The sequence below is a fragment of the Cataglyphis hispanica genome, chromosome 17 (assembly GCF_021464435.1).
Source record: "Cataglyphis hispanica isolate Lineage 1 chromosome 17, ULB_Chis1_1.0, whole genome shotgun sequence".
NCBI lineage: Eukaryota > Metazoa > Arthropoda > Insecta > Hymenoptera > Formicidae > Cataglyphis > Cataglyphis hispanica.
Window position 1 is genome coordinate 3812315 of NC_065970.1, and position 19414 is coordinate 3831728.

At 31.2% G+C, this 19414-nt stretch overlaps 3 protein-coding genes across 5 annotated transcripts; 2 read left to right on the forward strand and 1 right to left on the reverse strand.

The window, feature by feature from the left end:
- The first annotated feature begins 1136 nt into the window (after positions 1-1136).
- Positions 1137-3578, forward strand: LOC126855797 (cleavage and polyadenylation specificity factor 73). The gene has a single exon (XM_050603752.1). The coding sequence runs from the start codon at positions 1296-1298 to the stop codon at positions 3354-3356; it is 2061 nt and encodes a 686-aa protein (XP_050459709.1). The 5' UTR covers positions 1137-1295; the 3' UTR covers positions 3357-3578.
- A 351-nt stretch (positions 3579-3929) lies between these two features.
- LOC126855789 (DNA polymerase theta) lies at positions 3930-14317 on the reverse strand. The gene is made up of 21 exons (XM_050603733.1): positions 13633-14317; positions 12882-13112; positions 12552-12805; positions 12342-12474; positions 12003-12204; positions 11601-11796; positions 11350-11519; positions 10862-11129; positions 10382-10712; positions 10167-10308; positions 9815-10058; positions 9381-9522; positions 7394-9302; positions 7071-7276; positions 6557-6758; positions 6301-6482; positions 6044-6163; positions 5363-5698; positions 4929-5193; positions 4626-4852; positions 3930-4489 (listed from the first exon to the last, which is right to left on the reverse strand). Exons 1-21 carry the CDS (start codon positions 14281-14283, stop codon positions 4352-4354), a joined length of 6549 nt encoding a protein of 2182 aa, XP_050459690.1. The 5' UTR covers positions 14284-14317; the 3' UTR covers positions 3930-4351.
- A 331-nt stretch (positions 14318-14648) lies between these two features.
- Positions 14649-19388, forward strand: LOC126855796 (integrator complex subunit 8). Of its 3 annotated transcripts, XM_050603750.1 has the most exons (13): positions 14649-14866; positions 15127-15544; positions 15631-15868; positions 15942-16178; positions 16274-16519; positions 16754-16861; positions 16970-17003; positions 17120-17530; positions 17612-17866; positions 17932-18178; positions 18366-18484; positions 18569-18918; positions 19120-19388. In XM_050603750.1, the coding sequence occupies exons 1-13, from the start codon at positions 14749-14751 to the stop codon at positions 19237-19239; spliced, it is 2901 nt and encodes a 966-aa protein (XP_050459707.1). In that variant the 5' UTR covers positions 14649-14748; the 3' UTR covers positions 19240-19388. The 3 variants fall into 3 exon arrangements, with proteins under 3 accessions (XP_050459707.1, XP_050459706.1, XP_050459708.1); XM_050603749.1 differs by having other exon boundaries at positions 16754-17003; XM_050603751.1 differs by lacking the exon at positions 16274-16519 and having other exon boundaries at positions 16754-17003.
- The last annotated feature ends 26 nt before the right edge of the window (positions 19389-19414 follow it).

The following is a 19414-nucleotide window of genomic DNA, read 5'->3' on the forward strand; positions in this document are numbered from 1 at the left end:
GTAGCAATTGCAAACTCATAGTCTCCTCAATCATACCAATAAATAGCTCGTTTGAAAAAAAAAAATTGATACGTGATGGAATTTCCAGGTAGCTTGAGAAGCCCACCTGTAATCAACATCGACGTCCAAATGTGCAATTGTTTAGTTAAACGATTCATATTATACATATTCGTAATGAATGTCGTTGTAAATAATGTAAATATGTACATCAGTTCTATTTTATAATAGAGCCAATGAATTGAGATTTGGCAATTGAGTATCATACGAAACTCGATCTACGTTATAAGCAGATAAAAAAAAAAGATAGGGTAATATTATCATTAAAAGGAAAAAAATAATAAATCAACATATGTATACCTTAATAAAATTTATGTATTGAGGTACGTTTTTAAATAAGTCCCCCTTTTTTAATTTTTGTTCATACACCATTACCCCATATATTTGTAATGTTAAATATATAATCGATGCCATATGATTGGAAAAGAAGAAGCACACAGAAAATCTTATTTTAAGGAAATACATTTAAAAATTATTTTATTACATAAGAGCATTAAAAATTGGGGGATGAGAAGGGAAAAATGATTAAAAATGCAATAAAAATTTGAAATTTTTTTTTAAATTAATCGATCAAATTTTTATGCAAAGTAAAATCCAATTTGCATTATAAAACCTGAAAATTGATTGAATAAAAATTGGATTTATAATAATATCTTTATATTCATTATTAAATATCTTTAATGATTTCTTAACTTTGAAAATTAAAAATTTTATTTTGTAGATAAATATCTATAAATTTCTTACGATTCATATATTTTTTTCGAATTGGATACGTCTGAAAAAGTCTTAATATGTCATCATTTATTAAGGAAAAAATATTGGTGAAAATCAGTAATAAAAAATTATTTAATTAAATAATAATATTACCTGCTACTCTGAAGAATTTCCGAATATTTTTATTATTTTATTATCCTTCCTAAATTTCCATTTTATTCTTTTTAAATTTCCGTCCATAATATATTACGTATTCAAATTTAAATGACAAAAAATCCCTAGTATGACAGCTTGAAAGAAACTTGATAAGGACAAAAATCTCTAAATCATTTATCTCTCTACTGTCAATTGAAGGTACTTTGCTCTTTTTATCCTGATTGGTCAACAGAAGATTCAAAAGAAAGAGTACGAAAATGTTGTGTACACTTGTGTAATGTATAACCTCAAAATAATTGCCGCGTTATTTTGAGAAATTTCTCCAGTGAGGATAATTTTCTGAGAATAATCAATTTCGTCTCGAGAAAATGTCGACGAAAAGGAAGAACGACACGCAAGTGCCAGCCGAGGAGAGCGACCTGTTGTCGATTCGTCCCCTTGGCGCGGGCCAGGAGGTCGGCAGATCGTGTATCATGTTGGAGTTTAAGGGAAAAAAGATCATGTTGGACTGTGGCATACATCCCGGTTTATCGGGTATGGACGCTCTTCCGTTTGTCGATTTAGTTGAAGCCGACGAGATCGATTTACTCTTAATTTCTCATTTTCATTTGGACCATTGCGGTGCGCTGCCCTGGTTCCTGCAAAAGACAAGCTTCAAGGGTCGTTGCTTCATGACGCACGCCACCAAGGCGATTTATCGCTGGCTATTGTCAGATTATATCAAGGTGAGCAACATAGCCACTGAGCAGATGTTGTATACAGAATCCGATCTGGAGACTAGTATGGACAAGATAGAAACGATCAACTTTCACGAGGAGAAAGATGTGTTTGGGATCAAGTTTTGGGCGTACAACGCCGGCCATGTATTGGGCGCCGCTATGTTCATGATTGAGATTGCTGGCGTGAAGATCCTGTACACTGGAGACTTCAGCCGGCAGGAAGATAGACATTTGATGGCTGCTGAAATCCCAAACATTCATCCTGACGTTCTGATTACAGAATCCACTTACGGCACTCACATTCATGAGAAGAGGGAGGACCGAGAGAGTAGATTCACAAATCTCGTGCATGAGATTGTTAATCGGGGCGGTCGATGCTTGATACCTGTGTTTGCGTTAGGAAGGGCGCAAGAACTTCTTCTCATCTTGGATGAATATTGGAGCCAGCATTCGGAATTACATGAAATACCGATCTACTATGCATCCTCATTGGCAAAAAAATGTATGGCCGTTTATCAAACATATGTCAATGCCATGAATGACAAGATCAGACGACAAATAGCCATCAACAATCCATTCGTGTTCAAGCATATATCAAATTTGAAGGGGATAGATCATTTCGAGGATATCGGGCCATGCGTGGTGATGGCCTCGCCTGGCATGATGCAGAGCGGTCTGTCAAGAGAGTTATTCGAATCTTGGTGCACAGACGCGAAGAACGGTGTCATAATAGCCGGCTACTGCGTGGAGGGTACACTGGCCAAGACTATTCTGTCGGAGCCGGAAGAGATCACGACTATGTCCGGGCAAAAACTACCGTTAAAGATGTCTGTCGATTATATATCGTTTTCTGCTCACACAGATTATCAACAAACATCGGAATTCATACGTACTTTGAAGCCACCGCATGTAGTGCTGGTGCACGGTGAACAAAACGAGATGGGCCGATTGAAAGCAGCATTGCAACGGGAATACGAGGACGATCCGAGCACTACTATGGAGATACACAATCCACGAAATACGGTAGCGGTGGAGCTCTACTTTAGGGGTGAGAAGACCGCCAAAGTAATGGGTACGCTGGCAATGGAGACTCCTAAACCAGGACAAAAGTTATCAGGCGTGCTGGTTAAGAGGAACTTTAATTATCACATGCTGGCTCCGTGCGACCTGTCCAAGTACACAGACATGAGTATGAGTCAAGTTATACAGCGACAGAGTGTCTACTTCTCTGCATCGTTACCTGTGCTGAAGCATTTGCTGACGCAGATAGCTGGTAATCTGGAGGTCATAGACGACAAGAAGTTGAGAGTGTTCAAGAACGTTGATGTCACGATTGATGGCAAGATCGTTACGATGGAATGGATAGCGACACCGGTCAACGATATGTATGCGGATTCTGTTTTAACGGCGATACTGCAAGCCGAGATAATGGATCAGTCGCCGAAGATACTGCCGGCGCCCACTAAAATGGACCGGATGCACTTCAAGGAATGTCTGATAGAGATGCTGCAGGAGATGTTCGGCGAAGATTCCGTACCCAAGATATTCAAAGGCGAGAAACTCTACGTCACGGTGGATGGTAAAAAGGCGCATATAGACTTGTTGAACTTAGAAGTGACTAGCAAAGAGGATGAGACTTTCCAGCAGATAGTGCAAACGGCGGTAACGAAACTGCATCAATCGTTAGCGCCGCCTTGCGATGTAATCTAGTGCACAAATCATTTTATACATATAACATCAGTTTAATAAAAATTATTTTATATTGTTAAGAATATATTTATTATTCATAAACAATCTCGATATTGTTTTCATATACATATATTTAATATTAATTTATAATTCGCATGTTCTATACAAATTATATCATTATCATATCATGTGTTAATGATAATCATCATAATATTCTAGAGCAATGTGAAGATTGCTCTAATATTTCATGCATCATTATATTAATAAATTAAATTTAGTCTAGCAGATTATATACATTCTTTTAAATATTTATTTAATCTTCTTTTAGTTTAAATCGTTTTTAATATCTATTATAAATATAAAAAGTATTTAAAGAATTAAAAAAAAAATTTTTAAATATTCCTTTAAAAAACTGTCTATAGCTTTTATGTTTATCTTACAAAGTATAAGGATGAAAGGGAAATATATTATTTCATAAGAGATATATACATTATAAAATTCTTTATATAAAACTATTTATAATTTCTATTACATTCTAATTCATTTTTCAATATGTGTAATATATGATAATGATAAAGACTGTGAGATAAGTAATTGGAAAAATATTTAACTTCTTTTGAAAATATATAAAAAATGTTTTATATATTTTATATATTTAGATTTATATGTTTTATATGAATTAAGAAAAATGTGATAAAATATATAGTAATAATATAACTGAATAGTTAGAAGAAAATATATTAGATTTTTTCGTTTTTTAAACTATTTACGATTTCAATAAATTTCAAATTCTTCATTCTTTGTAAAAATAATATGTGTAAATAATATAAATTAAGAGAAACAATTTAGAATATTTACAATTCTCATAAATATAAAAAATAAATACGTAAAATATGTCTACTAAATATTCACATGATACATAAATTCTTCAACATGATCAATTATAAAAAATATATAAAAATAGGAATATCGATTTAAAAAACAAATAAGATAATGTTGCGCGCGAAAAGCGTCTGCTAAAATTGATAATCGCTTAAATCGCCCCATGCAGGCCCAACTCTGACTTTTACCGGCAATGGTACAGTAAGTTGGCATACATTTTCCATTGATTCTCTGATTATCGCAGCAACCTCTTTCAGATCTGCTAAATTTACCTAAGATAGCATTAAAAAATTAAATCTTGTATTTGTATAGGCTTACAACATATATAATATTATAAAAACTAAAATAATTTAATTGAATTCAAGCGGCAACCGATAGATAAAAAAAAGATTAAGTTATAATACTTACTTCATATAACAATTCATCGTGTAATTGTAAAACTAAATAACCGCCTCTTTGTTGCATTTCTCGACTATTGCTTCGTAGTTTGCGAGTGGCATGCGCCTCTGGAAATATAATAGCCGAATCCGGAAACTTGCATCTTATCCTCTCTTCTATACTTATCATAGCTTTTTTGACTATATCTGCTGCAGAACCTTGTACTTTTGTGTTTACAGCTTGTCGTTCCGCTTGTGCTAAATTTAGTTGATACATACAAGTTATTAAAATATTTATAAGATGCAACATTTTAGTATGCGACAATCAACTCACCCTTCGTAGATGACTTTGTACTGTTTAAATCCGGGAACTTTCTGCGCCTTCCGAGTAATGTCGTCACATACGCCACGCGATGCACTTCTTCCAGCACATCGTTCAACCATTTATATATGCCGGGATACGTGCTCATAAAAGATTCTAAAAATTCCTGAGCTTCGGGTTCGCTTATACAGAGATTTTCAGCTAATGACTTCACCCCCATACCATAAATCATGCCATAGCATAATTGCTTGGTGCGCTGACGCATCTCCATCGTTACCTAAAAATTTAGACGACAAAAACATTAATAATAAATAAGTGATACATAAAAATTTGAGAAATATATATATAATAAATAATAATAGTATGTATATGGAGATTTTCGATATTATGTATATAATTATAATATATCATTCATATATGCTGTATCATGTTATCACAAAAAATACCTTTTCTTCTGGTACGTTATTCCATTTGGCAGCGATACTTTTAAAAATATCACCTGGTTGCCTCATGATCTCACATAGTATTGAATCTTGCGAAAAGTGAGTCAAGAGGCGTAATTCGAGTTGACAATAATCAGCAGACAGCATTATGTTGCCTAAAGCCGGCACAAATGCCATTCTTACGCTTAATACGAAATTATTATCTGCATAACTAAAATCCTTTGGTACATTCTGCAAATTTGGCTCGTGCATCGAGACTCTTCCTGTCACTGTACAAGTAATGCAATTACCACGAACTCGAGAATCTTTTTGGGCCAAATGTAATAATGGCTGGATGATCTGTGTAAGCAAAAAAGTGCTGTCAGATAAAATGATTTTAATCATAATCATTAGTTTTTTCCTTTTATATTTTCGTATAACTTAAAAATTTCTCCATTGAAAACTGGAAAAGTGGATTAAAATACAAGAGAAATTCATATAATAAAAATTATTGTAGATATATTAGTACAATATAACAGAATTATATATATATATATATATATATATATATATATATATATATATATATATATATTCTACGGCTAAATATAATAGAAAAGCTATTATTAGCTTTGCAATATAACAAAATATTAAATATGTATATTGAGCTAAATATATAAATTTTTATTTATTCTATAATTATACTTTTGTTTTTGTTGCACTCAGTTTCCGCCATGAAATCACCAGATTCGATATTGGATTATCGCATTTTTCCAGAACAGCCTTATTTGTACTGACTTTCTTATCTTTATACAAGCCTAATACCTACGACATGCATATTATGATAATATTATGTATATATGTATTTATATAATAAACTTTTAAATATATATATATATATATATATATATATATATATATATATATATATATATATATAATAAAATTTTAGCTTCACAAACCTGGCCAACTTCTTTAGATGATGAAAAATTAAATTTTCTACCTGCCAAATCATAAGCTTTTGTTTCTAAAGATTGCATTTCGTTTGAAGTAACCAATGATAGTTCTTGTAACGATTTTGGATTTATGCCAATACCTGATAATTCCATACAAGCTAAAATTGTTACAATTCTCATTTCTACCTCTGAAAATAAATGCATGCAATGATGGATGTATTACGAAATAAGGTCAAGATCATATATCTCAAATCTCTATTACCTCTAAATGTATAAAGTAAAACAGGATTTAGTTCCTCTAATTTATTCATGACATTGTCCATCATGTGCCATGTTAGTACGGCTTCTGCTGCTGATCTAAATTCGCCCGGTAAAGAACTTCGCAAATCCATCCCGGGACCCGCACTGTAGCAAGAATTTATCCGCTTCATTATGAAATTTCCTTGGGGAAAGTATTGCGTTACCTATTCAGAATTTGATGAAAAATTAATAATTCCAATATATATATATATATATATATATATATATATATATATATATATATATTTTTTTTTTTTTTTTCTTTTATAATAGATTGAAAAAGTTGAGAACAGAACTTTAATGAAAATTTATATTTAGGCTAAAATATTTCACATAAAAATAAAAACTTTCCAGACTTAAAGGAAAGAAATTAGTGTTAACACATTTTAAAAAGATATTTATATTATTGATCTCAATATTTCTTTTCTTTTGAGTTATATAAGATATCCTATATAAGATATTATTGAAAATCTCACCATTTCACTAAAATATCTCTCAGAATCATTAGTGCATAACCAATGTGCAATTATTGGATCCAGAAATCTACATTTGGCAGAGATTCCACAACATTGATATAAGAGTTTATATATATCCTTTATCGCAAAACATCGCATATACAAAGCTGTATCGGCAAATAATTCTTTCAATAAAGCCATTTGTTCTTTTCCAGAGACCTTCAATTCTGGATAATAATAATTTTAATATATATTTAATTTATCTATTAAAGAATGTAAAAAAATGCTAGAAAGATAATGTTTTGTGAAAATATTAATGAAATGTCTTTACATATTTCTATTACCTGATGAATTACTGAAAGAGATATAATATGCAATATTACTCTCCCAGCATATCGCAGCACCGCGTATTTCCACATTTCTGTGCGTATAACTCCCAGATCTTCTGGACTTTCGTTTTCTCTCTGTGTCGGAAGGACAAATCTTCGAACCTATGCTATTTGTATTATCTATAAAATTATCGCAATGTAAGGCTAAAGCGATATTTCGCCTTTTTAATACTTCGCGTTTGAATAGATTAAAAGTCACTCTATTGTCCGCAACTTTTACAATATTCAATATGTTCCAATCCACTGTTTCGCTCGGCAAATCTGTTTTGTCATCAGGTAATGCAGATTCTATCTTTAGTTTTATGTTTTTATTCAGTATATTTGATTGCGTCTCGTATTTTGTCTTAGAGACCGATGTCAACATCGTCTCATCTTCGGAATTATATATAACGCTATCTATATTGCAATTTGTAGCAAGTAAATTCCGTTCCAAAATTTCCTGCAATTTTGGCTTCACTTTCTGTTTCGTTTTATTACCTGCCATATCACTCGATGCTGCTCTTATAGGAGAGTTTAAACGATTATTTATTTCCGTTATTGTATTCTCGGCAAATTTTTGGGAACGCATTTTTCGTATTTTCTCCAATTTTGTTCTTGTTCGATTTTTATTATCGCTGAAAGGAGATTCAAAGTGCTGCGAATCGACGATGATATCATCCGATTCATTTGACTCCACAGACATTTTCCTTTCGTTTCTATAAACGATTATGTTTGTTATGGGAGATTCTACTTTCGCTATTTTTGGCAATTTAGGTTTTCGCGGCACTTTTTCTTTAATTACAGCAGCACGTTTTTTAATATCCGTTTTGCGCATGCTTTCTTTATCGTTTGGTGTGCAAGTTTTTATATTTTTTGGCATAACAGATACACTTGTATTTACGATATTTTTAATTTTTGGTTTAGATATTTCTTTCTTGCTATTTTGATCACTATCTGCTTGAACTATCTGCTTTAGCAATCGTTCGGAATTATTCCATGAATCGTCGACCCATGACAATACGCTATTTCTCGTTTGTATGAGCGCTGTGTTTACATTTTTCGCGTCACTTTCTCCTTGTAAGTGCTCATTATCGACATTTGGACTTGCAATTTTTTTCTCTAATGTATTCATGACGAGATCCATATCGCTTGCAAACATTTTGGAATCTAATTCCGGCGCGATATTCATAACATTTTGTTCAAGAAGATCACAGATTTGGGTGTCGAGATTCAAGCTATCATCGAACAAACTGGGACTTTTCGAATACAATAATTTAGCGTCTTGATTTATAATTGATACTTTTACGTTGTTGTCTGTTAAATTCTCGTCATTACTTTTTATATTATTCAAATTGGAAGTCTTTGATCTTTTGTTAAGTATATCGTTAACATTCAGATAGGATTTTTCTAAATCTTTGTTACTTCTTTTCATGTTAATGCTATTATCAGTTGTGGCAGAATTTTTCTTTTCTTTAGGAGTACTTAGTCGTTCATTGTTAACTACTATATCGGGAATGCTTATATCGAAAAAGATAGACGAATTTCTCTCGTCTTCCGAGATTTTAGATGACAAAATTGCTTCATTTAAATGCTGATTGTTTGATTCTACCATTTTCTTTTTATCGGATATATTACTTTCATTAGATCTTTCAGAAATATAAAGTTTCAATTTGTCATTCTTTTGATTTTCGTTACTTGCAAGCTTTTCATATTTTGAGTTCTCTACTATGGATGTTTCCATCTTTGTAGATTCTGAATTTTTTATATCCATTTGCGTCTGAATTTGTTCTCTTATGTCAGATATACCTTCAGCATCTTCTACAAATGTATTTATCTGAGATCGGTCGTTCTGTTCCCACGGCAGTTGCTCGAGTCCTAATTCTTTCTACAAATAATCATTATTTTATGGAAGTAAATGAGATTAAGTGTATTTTATTTATAAAATGTAAGTGTACTTTTTTACCTGAACTAATAGCCTTGCTTCTTGAACTAATAAAACTGCAGCTTGTTGTGGTGTGAGACCATCTCTTCCTGTGACAAACACTGTTCTCATTTTATTTCTTTTTTCCGCTTCAAACGCATATTCTCCTTCATATTCTTTTTCACTAAAATATATATAAAAATTTGAAATTATTTTATAAAATTTAAAAATGGATATCTTCCTTTTAAAATTTCTTCCTTTTTAAAATTATTATCATAAAAATAATAAAGTATACGAATACAGATATATATATATATATATATATATATATATATATATATATATATATGTGTGTGTGTGATGTGTGTTGTGTGTGTGTGTGTGTGTGTGTGTGTGTGTGTGTGTGTGTGTGTGTGATATAAAAAAAAAAAATATAATTTATATAAAAAACTCTGGAAAATTTAATTAATTCGTACCTTTCAAAAGGGAGAGCTTTATAGAGCGCACGTTCGACGTTAAGTTCATTAGCAACAGCCAAGTCCGCTACGCATGTTATTCCTTGTTTATACAGACTTCTTGCTCGCAAACCATTTAACATTGGCAGACGCAATAAATCTAACAATTCTCTACAGACCCCGAATTGCAATCTTGTTTGAAATTGGCTCACTAATAATTCCATACAATCCCAACCTAATTGCTTACAAAATTGTGTGACCATACCTAAAATAAAATTAATTTTCGCTATACAAATTTCACAAATAATTAAATAAATAAATATATATATAAAATAGATTTATTATTATAAATTTATTAATTTTATTAATTTACCTGCATATGTAGAAGCAGACTGTTGTAAGGTTTGTAATACTCCACGACAACATCCATATTTTTTACAAACAACATGAAGTGGAACTTCTTTAACTAAATCATGTAACGCCAATGCACTGTAGAATCTTCTATGTATATTTAACTATAATACAAAACATTTACATTAGAGATTTTAAAGAAATATATGATTCCCATAGTAGACAAACAGCGATTACCGATTTTCCAGGTTTAATGACTCCTCTAATGGCTGACATGACAAAACGTTCTTCTACTCCAATAAGTTTTCCTACTCTGCGCTCGCTTTCCGACATGGTATTCCACAATTCATGAAACATCATCCAATCGACAGTTCCAATCTGACATCCAGCAGAAAGTGGAGTTACTAAATATATCACGTGTAATTCCGTGTCCAAAACGAAACATCTTCTTGCTTTCTGTAATTCCTCAAATAGAAACAATCCTTCCCTGGGAGGTATAGATGCGGCCAAACAAGCTTTTCCAAGTGGCGTTGCTATCCATCTGGATTCTCGTTCTGTGGTTTGTAATCTATGATGATAAGATTATATAAATTAATATTACTTTTTTTAGAAAATTAATTAATTAAATTAAATTAATATAAAGTAATTAATATAAAAATATTTTACAAAAAAATTATAATATACAATTAAATTTATGTATATTTATAGTATATTTACAATAAAAATTCATTATCCAATAAGAATTTTATTGCTTCATTGGAAAAAGTTTGTATATCAGATTGTTTATTGAAGCTCAGCAAAGTACAATTCATATATAGTTCTAGATCTTTCAATGTATATAAAACTTCGCTAGCCACTGCTTCTAAGAGCGCTCTTATTAATAATGTGGAATCATTGAGACAAGATTCAATCGGATCCAGACTTGCAGAGAGTAAGGATAGAGCTGCATTGCGTTCAGTTGGCTTGCATATTAGTATACTTTCTCCTGGAAAATTTGAAATTTTAATTTATTTATATTATTAAGTGATGTATGCTTATATTATTAAGTCATGTAGCTAATTTTTTTTTCTTATTTGCTATTCTAATTTAGATTATAAAATAATGCATTTTTATTAGTTTCATTTTCAAAGACATCTTTCAATTCTACATAATAAAAATGATCAAGTTATATGATTTGCTCTATAATACATTCTAATATTTTTTACCTGCACTATCTTTTCCCATACGACCAGCACGTCCTATCATTTGTTTATAAGTTAAAGTATTCAATAGATCTTTACCAAATAGAGGTGATCTTATGATTACTCTTCGTGCAGGTAAGTTCACTCCGCTACTTAATGTTGATGTTGCTATAAGAACTCTCAAGGATCCTGTTCTAAAATTACAATATGAAGTTTAATATCACACAATACAAGATCTATGTCAGTTAAGTATAAAAAGAATAATAATTCATCACCTGAAGGATCCTTCTATGATATCGCGTTCGTCCATCGTGAGTCCAGCATGATGAAATGCAATGCCAAACGAAATTGTGTTCTTTAAAATATTATCGAGGCCGCTTGGGCTGCGCTTTAATTGTTCCAAAGTTTCCTGAATTAATACATTGTTGAGCTCTTTCCTTAACATTTCTCCAAGTATTGTATTTTTATTACCTATCCAGAGATTGAGGTAAATGTAAGAGATAAACATCTCTTCTTTTTAGTGTTGTAAATTTTCTTACACTTTCTGTACTTTAAATAAAACGGACATATTGGTATATGTCGCGAAAAGATAAAACAATGTAATTACAGAAAAATGTAGAAAGCACAAAACCATTTTATATTTACTCCAATTTGATTTACAAATAATTGAAGCAGACCTAATTTGAAGAAGGCTGTGGCAATTTGCTCTGCCAATTTCTCACACCATTTCTTTGTAGGACAGAAAATCAGTACACTATGACCAGCGCTTATTGTTTCGATGCAAAGTTGCAGAATATTATCTACATCTTTTTCTAATTCTGGCAATTCTTCTACTTTTCTGACAAGATTTAATTTATTGTTATATATATTTTCTCCTATCTACAAATAGAAATTATCTTAAATATAATGATTAATAAATATAATATAGTCCTAAATAATATAATAAAATTTTTTTATGCAAATAAAAAAATAATCGTTATTATTAATAAAATTTTGTATTTTTATATATTTTTTACCTTACAATATTCATGTAAAGGAATGGGACGAAATTCAGTCTTGTACAATTCTGCATTTAGCCATTTGGCTAACAAAATTAAGTTTGGCAATGTGGCCGACATACCTATTAGTTGTATATTGATGTCTTCATTACTAAAATATTATGTACATAATAAAATAATTGCAACTATTTTACTTAAAATTGCATAAAATTGTATTAGCAAACTCACCGAATAGTCATGTATTTCAATTTTGTCAAAAGTAATTCCAAAAGATAACCACGATTAGAATCACCCAATAGATGCAATTCGTCTATTATTACAGCTCCCAAACTACTTAAATCATCCTCTTCCATCAAACGATTCACCAGTGAATTCGCTTTCTCTATAGTGGCTATTGCAACATGTGTAGCAGCAAATCCACCAGGAGGTACAGATCCTCCCATAAATCCTTCCACTCTTATTGCAATATCAGATAATAAATCCTAAATGTCAATTTATTAATATTGCTTCTTATAAGAAATATTATTATAAGTACAGCAATTTAGCTTTATCTCTTACTTGGAAGTAATACATTTTTTCTCTAACAACAGAAACAAAGGGCAAGATGAAGATCACTTTCTTCTGCCTTTCTAAAACAGTTTTAATCAACAGGATTTCAGCAACAAGAGTTTTTCCTGCAGATGTAGGTGCGGAATATACAAGATTCTTTCTCTCTTGCATTACTTGGTGATTTGATAAACATTCCATCTGCCATGCAAACATGCAGTGTACTCCACGAGAAATATATTTCTGAAAAATAATAACTATCAAAATTGTTGAATTCTATAACATATATAATAAATATAAAATGTAACATGTATGATAAATATAAAAACTATACAAGATATTAGAAATATTGTACATTTCAGATATAAAAAATCAAAAAATAATTAGAAATATTGGCAGTTACTTCAATATCAAATAATGAATATGTCAAAGTGATATAATAATAATAAAAATTGTGATAATTGAGCTTCAAGAATATATACAAATAAACATAAAAAAATTGCTAATTGTTTGCAAACATGTTTTATAATTTCCAAGAAAAACTTTTTAATAAATATTTGATAAATATAGTACATACTTAAAAATGAAATATTGATAATAATGGTACATTATCAAAATATTTCATATTAAAATTCCAAAAGTTATGATATAAAATGGTAAAAAAATGCATACATTTTTTAATATACTTTATACATAATTATATTTCAAATATTTGTTAAATATAACATCACAGTATAATATTGATAATAAAGAATAATGATACTTGAAGAATATTTGGCGGTAAACCCCATGATGCCAATTTACATCGATCCTGAGTGCAAATAGCTGGAGATAGAGAAATAACAGTCGAGATTTCTCTATTACATGTACTATCAATATTAGTTAATGACTTTGCAATGCTACTATCACTTATTGCATTATCAATGTTATCATGAGATCCATTTTGAAGATTTTGTGTGTTAGATTTATTGCATTTTTTTATACTGTTAATAACATCAAAAGGATGCTTTTTTATCGAATTGGTATCAATATTCCTTTTATTTTCACGAGGGCTCCGTTTTTTTTCGGATGACAGAATCTTATCTCCTTTTAAAGTAGTCGATGCTGAGGATACATTCTTACTCCTGTTAATTTTAGGAAATAAAATGCTATCTTCGAAATACTTCGCAAAGTCGGATTCATTTTGTTTTATTATTCCTTTCGTATTATGCGTGGAATGTGACAGTTTCGATTGACCCATGTCGCTGCCCTTCCTTGCAAACTCCGAAACCAGTAAGCTCTGTTTAGAACTTCTACCCACATCGCCACCGTTTTCTTTTCGCAAAACATTATCTCCGTTCTGTTCTCGCAGAACACTACACTTATTTTCAATATTTATATCGGCGAACAGCGAATCATCGCCAAAAGACTTCATTATTTCTCGGCGTCGCGGCTTTTCCAGTATTTTGACCGAGGCGATTTAAATCGGTCTGAGAGCAACTTCAGATATAAGTGTCGTCACCGGTTCACAATAGATTAGAAAATCCCTATGTTTATTTAGCGATTTGAATCAAAAAACTTGTAAAACGCATCGATTGGTTGTTGATTAGGGGTTTCTCGAAATACTTTCTAGGATTTCTGATAATTTTTTGATTCTCAGCCAATTAGCAGATTGTGGGACAAATTTTCTCATTTGTAATGAATGTAGTCGCATATTATTCATTCAAAAATGTGTTGATGTATCCAATCTTCGTTCGCTTTTTATGATTCAGGAATTTAAAAAACTGGTCGCAGCCACAGCTGTTTGTCTACGCTTCTCGGCATCACGTTACGGAATTCGATGAGCATCTTTTAGCGAAGTACATCTGACAATTGTGGATATATTAATGATATTGTTATCATGGACGTAGATTTGCTTCGACCGGGAACAGTGCCAATTTCGCCGGATACGATATTATGGTTCGAATTTTTATTAAATCCTTCTTTGCTGAAGAAGCACCTGTCAAAACCATTTCCAGGTAAACATAATATATATGAATGCTATATTTATTATATTAAATTAAAAGATATTGTCAATAAATGTATATTATATCAAATAAAAAATTATTATTAGTTTATTTTAAAAATACTAAATATCAGACAATGATTAATATATTTATATAAATGTAATATTAAACATATATGATATTGAATGAATTATTTTCACGATTTATTAATGGAATATTGTATGTGTGAATGTTATCTAAATAATATTTTTCATATACATTGTGATTTTTAGATCCATCGCCTACAGATCTGATAATTAAATTTATGACAATTCATTCTGATCAAAAAGAGACTGAGCCAAAAACTATTGATACAGAATTAAATGATATAAAATCTAACGGTACAGCAAAATGGTGTCATAAAAATTTAGCATTGAAGATACTTTCCTTGAAAGTAGCAGCTTATCTAAAATGGGACTTGGATATACTGGAGAAGAAGCTACCTCTGCCAATACAGTTGACATTGCTGCAAGATCTATTTTATATTACCGCCGATGTCACAGTAGAGATTCCTACAATTCCAGAATTCTTCATAGAAACAGCTTCCGACCAATTTCTGTTTACATTGGTTTTATATCACAGATGGCATTTGAGAGCGATTATTTATAGGGCTCTCAGTAATAAACAACCAAAACAACAACTACTTCATATGTAAGTTTTATTTTCTCAGCATAAATTATTATATTGGTTTTTATTTGTATGTGCAACAGTTTAAAAAGATTTTATTTGTATATTAGACCAGGTACTCAAGAATCGACATATGTACCTCCAGGTGTAGTGGATGATATTATTAGAAAATTAGAAGCGCACATACCAAGCAGTGTAAGTGCCTTAAATGCTATTTTACAAATGTCCGATATAAAGCCAAAGATTCCATCTTTTGATACTTTTCAAATGTTGACTGAAGACAGTACGGAAATTAAGCAAAATTGGGAAAATATGATTCTGGTAAACATAGATGAATTTAAATGTCAGGTATGGAATTTGCAAGCTAGATATTATTCTATCTCTCATTAATAGAATAACAAAACACTTATTTCCTTATTAGATACATTATGATCTTGCAATGTTTCATTTGTTGAGGGAAGAATATCAAGAGGCAAAACATCATATTAAGCAAGCCAAGGAATTGTACAGTAATTTTAATTCAGCAGAAAAATTAGTATACTGTAAAGTGCAAAAAGAATATTTAGACGGTTGTTGTTTGGCGTGCGAAGTGCCGCTCGAAGACATTAAGCCAAGTCTTATGCAGCGTTTGCAATCCTCTGTCAAAGATCAATACACTGTAAGTATATTTTTGTGCATCTATATAAAATCGATATGCGTTATGTACTCTGGAATAATATATACTCACAATGCACACACATGCAAAATCTGCAGAATATATTGCAGATTTTGCAAGCAGATAATATTTTCAGGGAAATACCACAAGTTTATAGAGATAATTTGGAACTAGATGTGCAAGGTGGGTTGGTTAATAGGAAATTCGTAGTTGCCCGGGATCTTCTGCTGCAAATACAAAGCTTAAATCTGGTTAGGAAGATCCTTGACAACAGCATAATATTGGGTGATTATATAACAGAAATTAAGGCAGCTGGTACAAAGGGTCTGGATGTCTTTTTTGGGGTAAAACTTATAACTTTCACATCTTTAAGTACTTATTGGCTTTCTAAGTAAATTCAAAATTGTTTTCCTCAATTTTTAAATAATTTTTTTTGTGTTTTGAATAAAATTAATTTTTTTTTACTATGTATCAAAATATTTTCATTATTTCTAATTATCATCTAGAATAAATTTTTTTTTTAGATTATTAAGCAATAAATTTATTATTGTATTGTTATGTTATATTTGATGCTTCAGGCTTTAGATAATGTATTGGAGAAAGCAACAGCTGCAGATAAAAAACGAATTTCCCATTACCTTCTTTACCTTATAAATACTGCTGATATAGAAGGACTTGCTTCGAAGGTACTTAATAATTCTTCCTTCTCATCGTTATTCGATGAAACGGAGCTTACTGTTTTTCAACAAGCAGTTACTTCTAACGAGGTTATATTACCAAATTTATTGCTGCAGAATGACTGGGGTATACCATCTGTACCGTATATACGTATGTATAAATTATATAAGAAAGAAGAAAAGAAGTATTATTAAGACATTAAGAGATATTTTATCTTATCGTCAAACATGTCAATTTTGAAATCCCGTTTTTATCTTTATTTACAGAAAATGCGAGAATCGAAGTGTTCGAATTGGAACAGAAGTTGATAGAATCATACGATAGTCACATGATCCGTGAAACATTAATTCACCTGGACGGAAAGAAGCGTATGAAACCATTATGGCATGTAAACAGCTGTTGGGAATTGCCCATACCATTGCAGAGCGTAGTAATGTCGCTTCCCAGGGGTTTTATTCAGGATTACTCCTACATCCTGCTTGCGAAGAGTCGAGAATTGGTGACATCCAAAAGTTTCGACAGCGCTATCGAGCTGCTGAAAATACTGGATAAAGAGCTACAGGAAAATATGAAAAGTGGAGGTTCGCTAGTTTTTAAATTGTGCAAGCTGGTAAACTGGGAATGCCTGCTTGTCGAGATATGGAAATGTTTTAATGCTTGGCCGGCGACAAATGTTTGTACGTACACAAAGAATTAAAAATATCCGAATAAAAAAAATTTATAATTTTATATATTAAAATGTACTATATATTTTTCAGGTGATATGCAAAGTATGGTCGCACGGAGCAAACAGTGCCTTGGTGCGTTAGAAGCATCTGATCAGCTAATTCCGCGGCAAGAAATAATAGAATATTGTACGGTCTTTCTTTTAAATATGGCCGAATGGGATTATCTTACTGGTTTGGAGAAGCGTTGGAGTTACACTGAATTTGCAGCTGCTATCAGCAGTGTTTGCCAAGACATTGTCAAATACAAGGGAACTCGCAAATTTTCGCGGGACGCATGGGATATGAGTAAGTATGTTTATTAAAAATCCTATATATCATTTGTTGTGGTATATATGGCGTGTTTTTTTTAGTTTTAGTTGCATTTGGTCCTAACAGAGATCAACCACAGAAACGCAGCAATAACAGTGGAAGCTCTAGCAGTGGTGCATCAAGGGACATTGCTGCTAGTATTGCCGTTACGCTTACCCGATTACGAGAGCCTATGGTTCTTACTGTAGTGATATCATTGTTGGCACGTTTGCGCAATGTCTTGCGCGACGAGTCTAGTTTAGAATTACACACGCAATATCTATCCCTTTGGCCTGCTGGAGTACCAAAGTGCGTTCATCGTATTATATAATTTTTATATTATAATAATTCATATCAAATTTATTTTCAAGTTATATAAAATCAACAATATTATATTTAAAATCTTAATATTTAATATCAATTAATATATATTTTATGCATTGTAACAATAAATATTTAATATTTTAATAATATTTATACAATTTTACATTTATAGTGCAAATTCATACAACATAAGATATATTGGAGAACTATTATTTCAACTATTGACACAGGCTCTGAAGTATTATCCCTGCAATGTACCTTGGTTGAGATTAATGGGTGATCTAAATTTTGGTATGTTTCCATTATATCGCGAATATCAAATATATAATATCAAATATTCGTGCATAATAATATTGTTTTGTCATTTTTCTCCAGTTCTAGCGTACTATGAAAGCGCAATGAAGTATTACCTGGAAGCTATAATGGTAGCTAGTGATTTATTCAGTCAACCAACACCACGCACACAAATAGACGATCTTGTTTACAGAAGAATGATCAAATGCTGCGCTCATTTACAATGTTATACTCAAGCAGTTGTACTGTGTCAATTTTTAGAAGAAGTGGATTATACTCTGGCATTTAAAATGGCAGGCAGTGATCAAAAGAGCTGTGCAGCCGCTGACGCTATGGACGCATATTATCATTGTATCTGGGACACAACAATACTCGAATATCTCATATATCTACATACAAAACGCGGAGAGCATCATAGAAAGCAACTCGCGGTAAATTGATTATTGAATATAACAATAATGAAACAATTACAATTATTACGATTGAATAATTATATTAAAAATAATATAATATTATATATCAATTAATCAATTTTTTTGTTTTTTATTTGAATTTGGAGTAGCAAATATGTGAATATATATATTTTTGTTTAGCATATGTGTATAAAAAAATATGAAAAATTTTACTTACAGATCAAGGTCATTGGCTTATTGGAATTAAATTCTAACAACAACGAAGAGATTCAGAGGGAAGCGGCTAATATTCGGAAAGCTAAATTTTTAAGAGCGTTAGCAAAACAATATGTTTATTAAAGGAATATTAAACTATTATATATATTTATAAGTCAGACAAAAAGTTTTGTACATTGCAATATAAAACTAATGTTGTATTGTATACTTATATGTGTAAATGTGTGTGTGTATGCTATTATTTAAAAAATAATGTAAAATAAAGATTTTGGTTTAGTTATACATTACCTTAATTTAA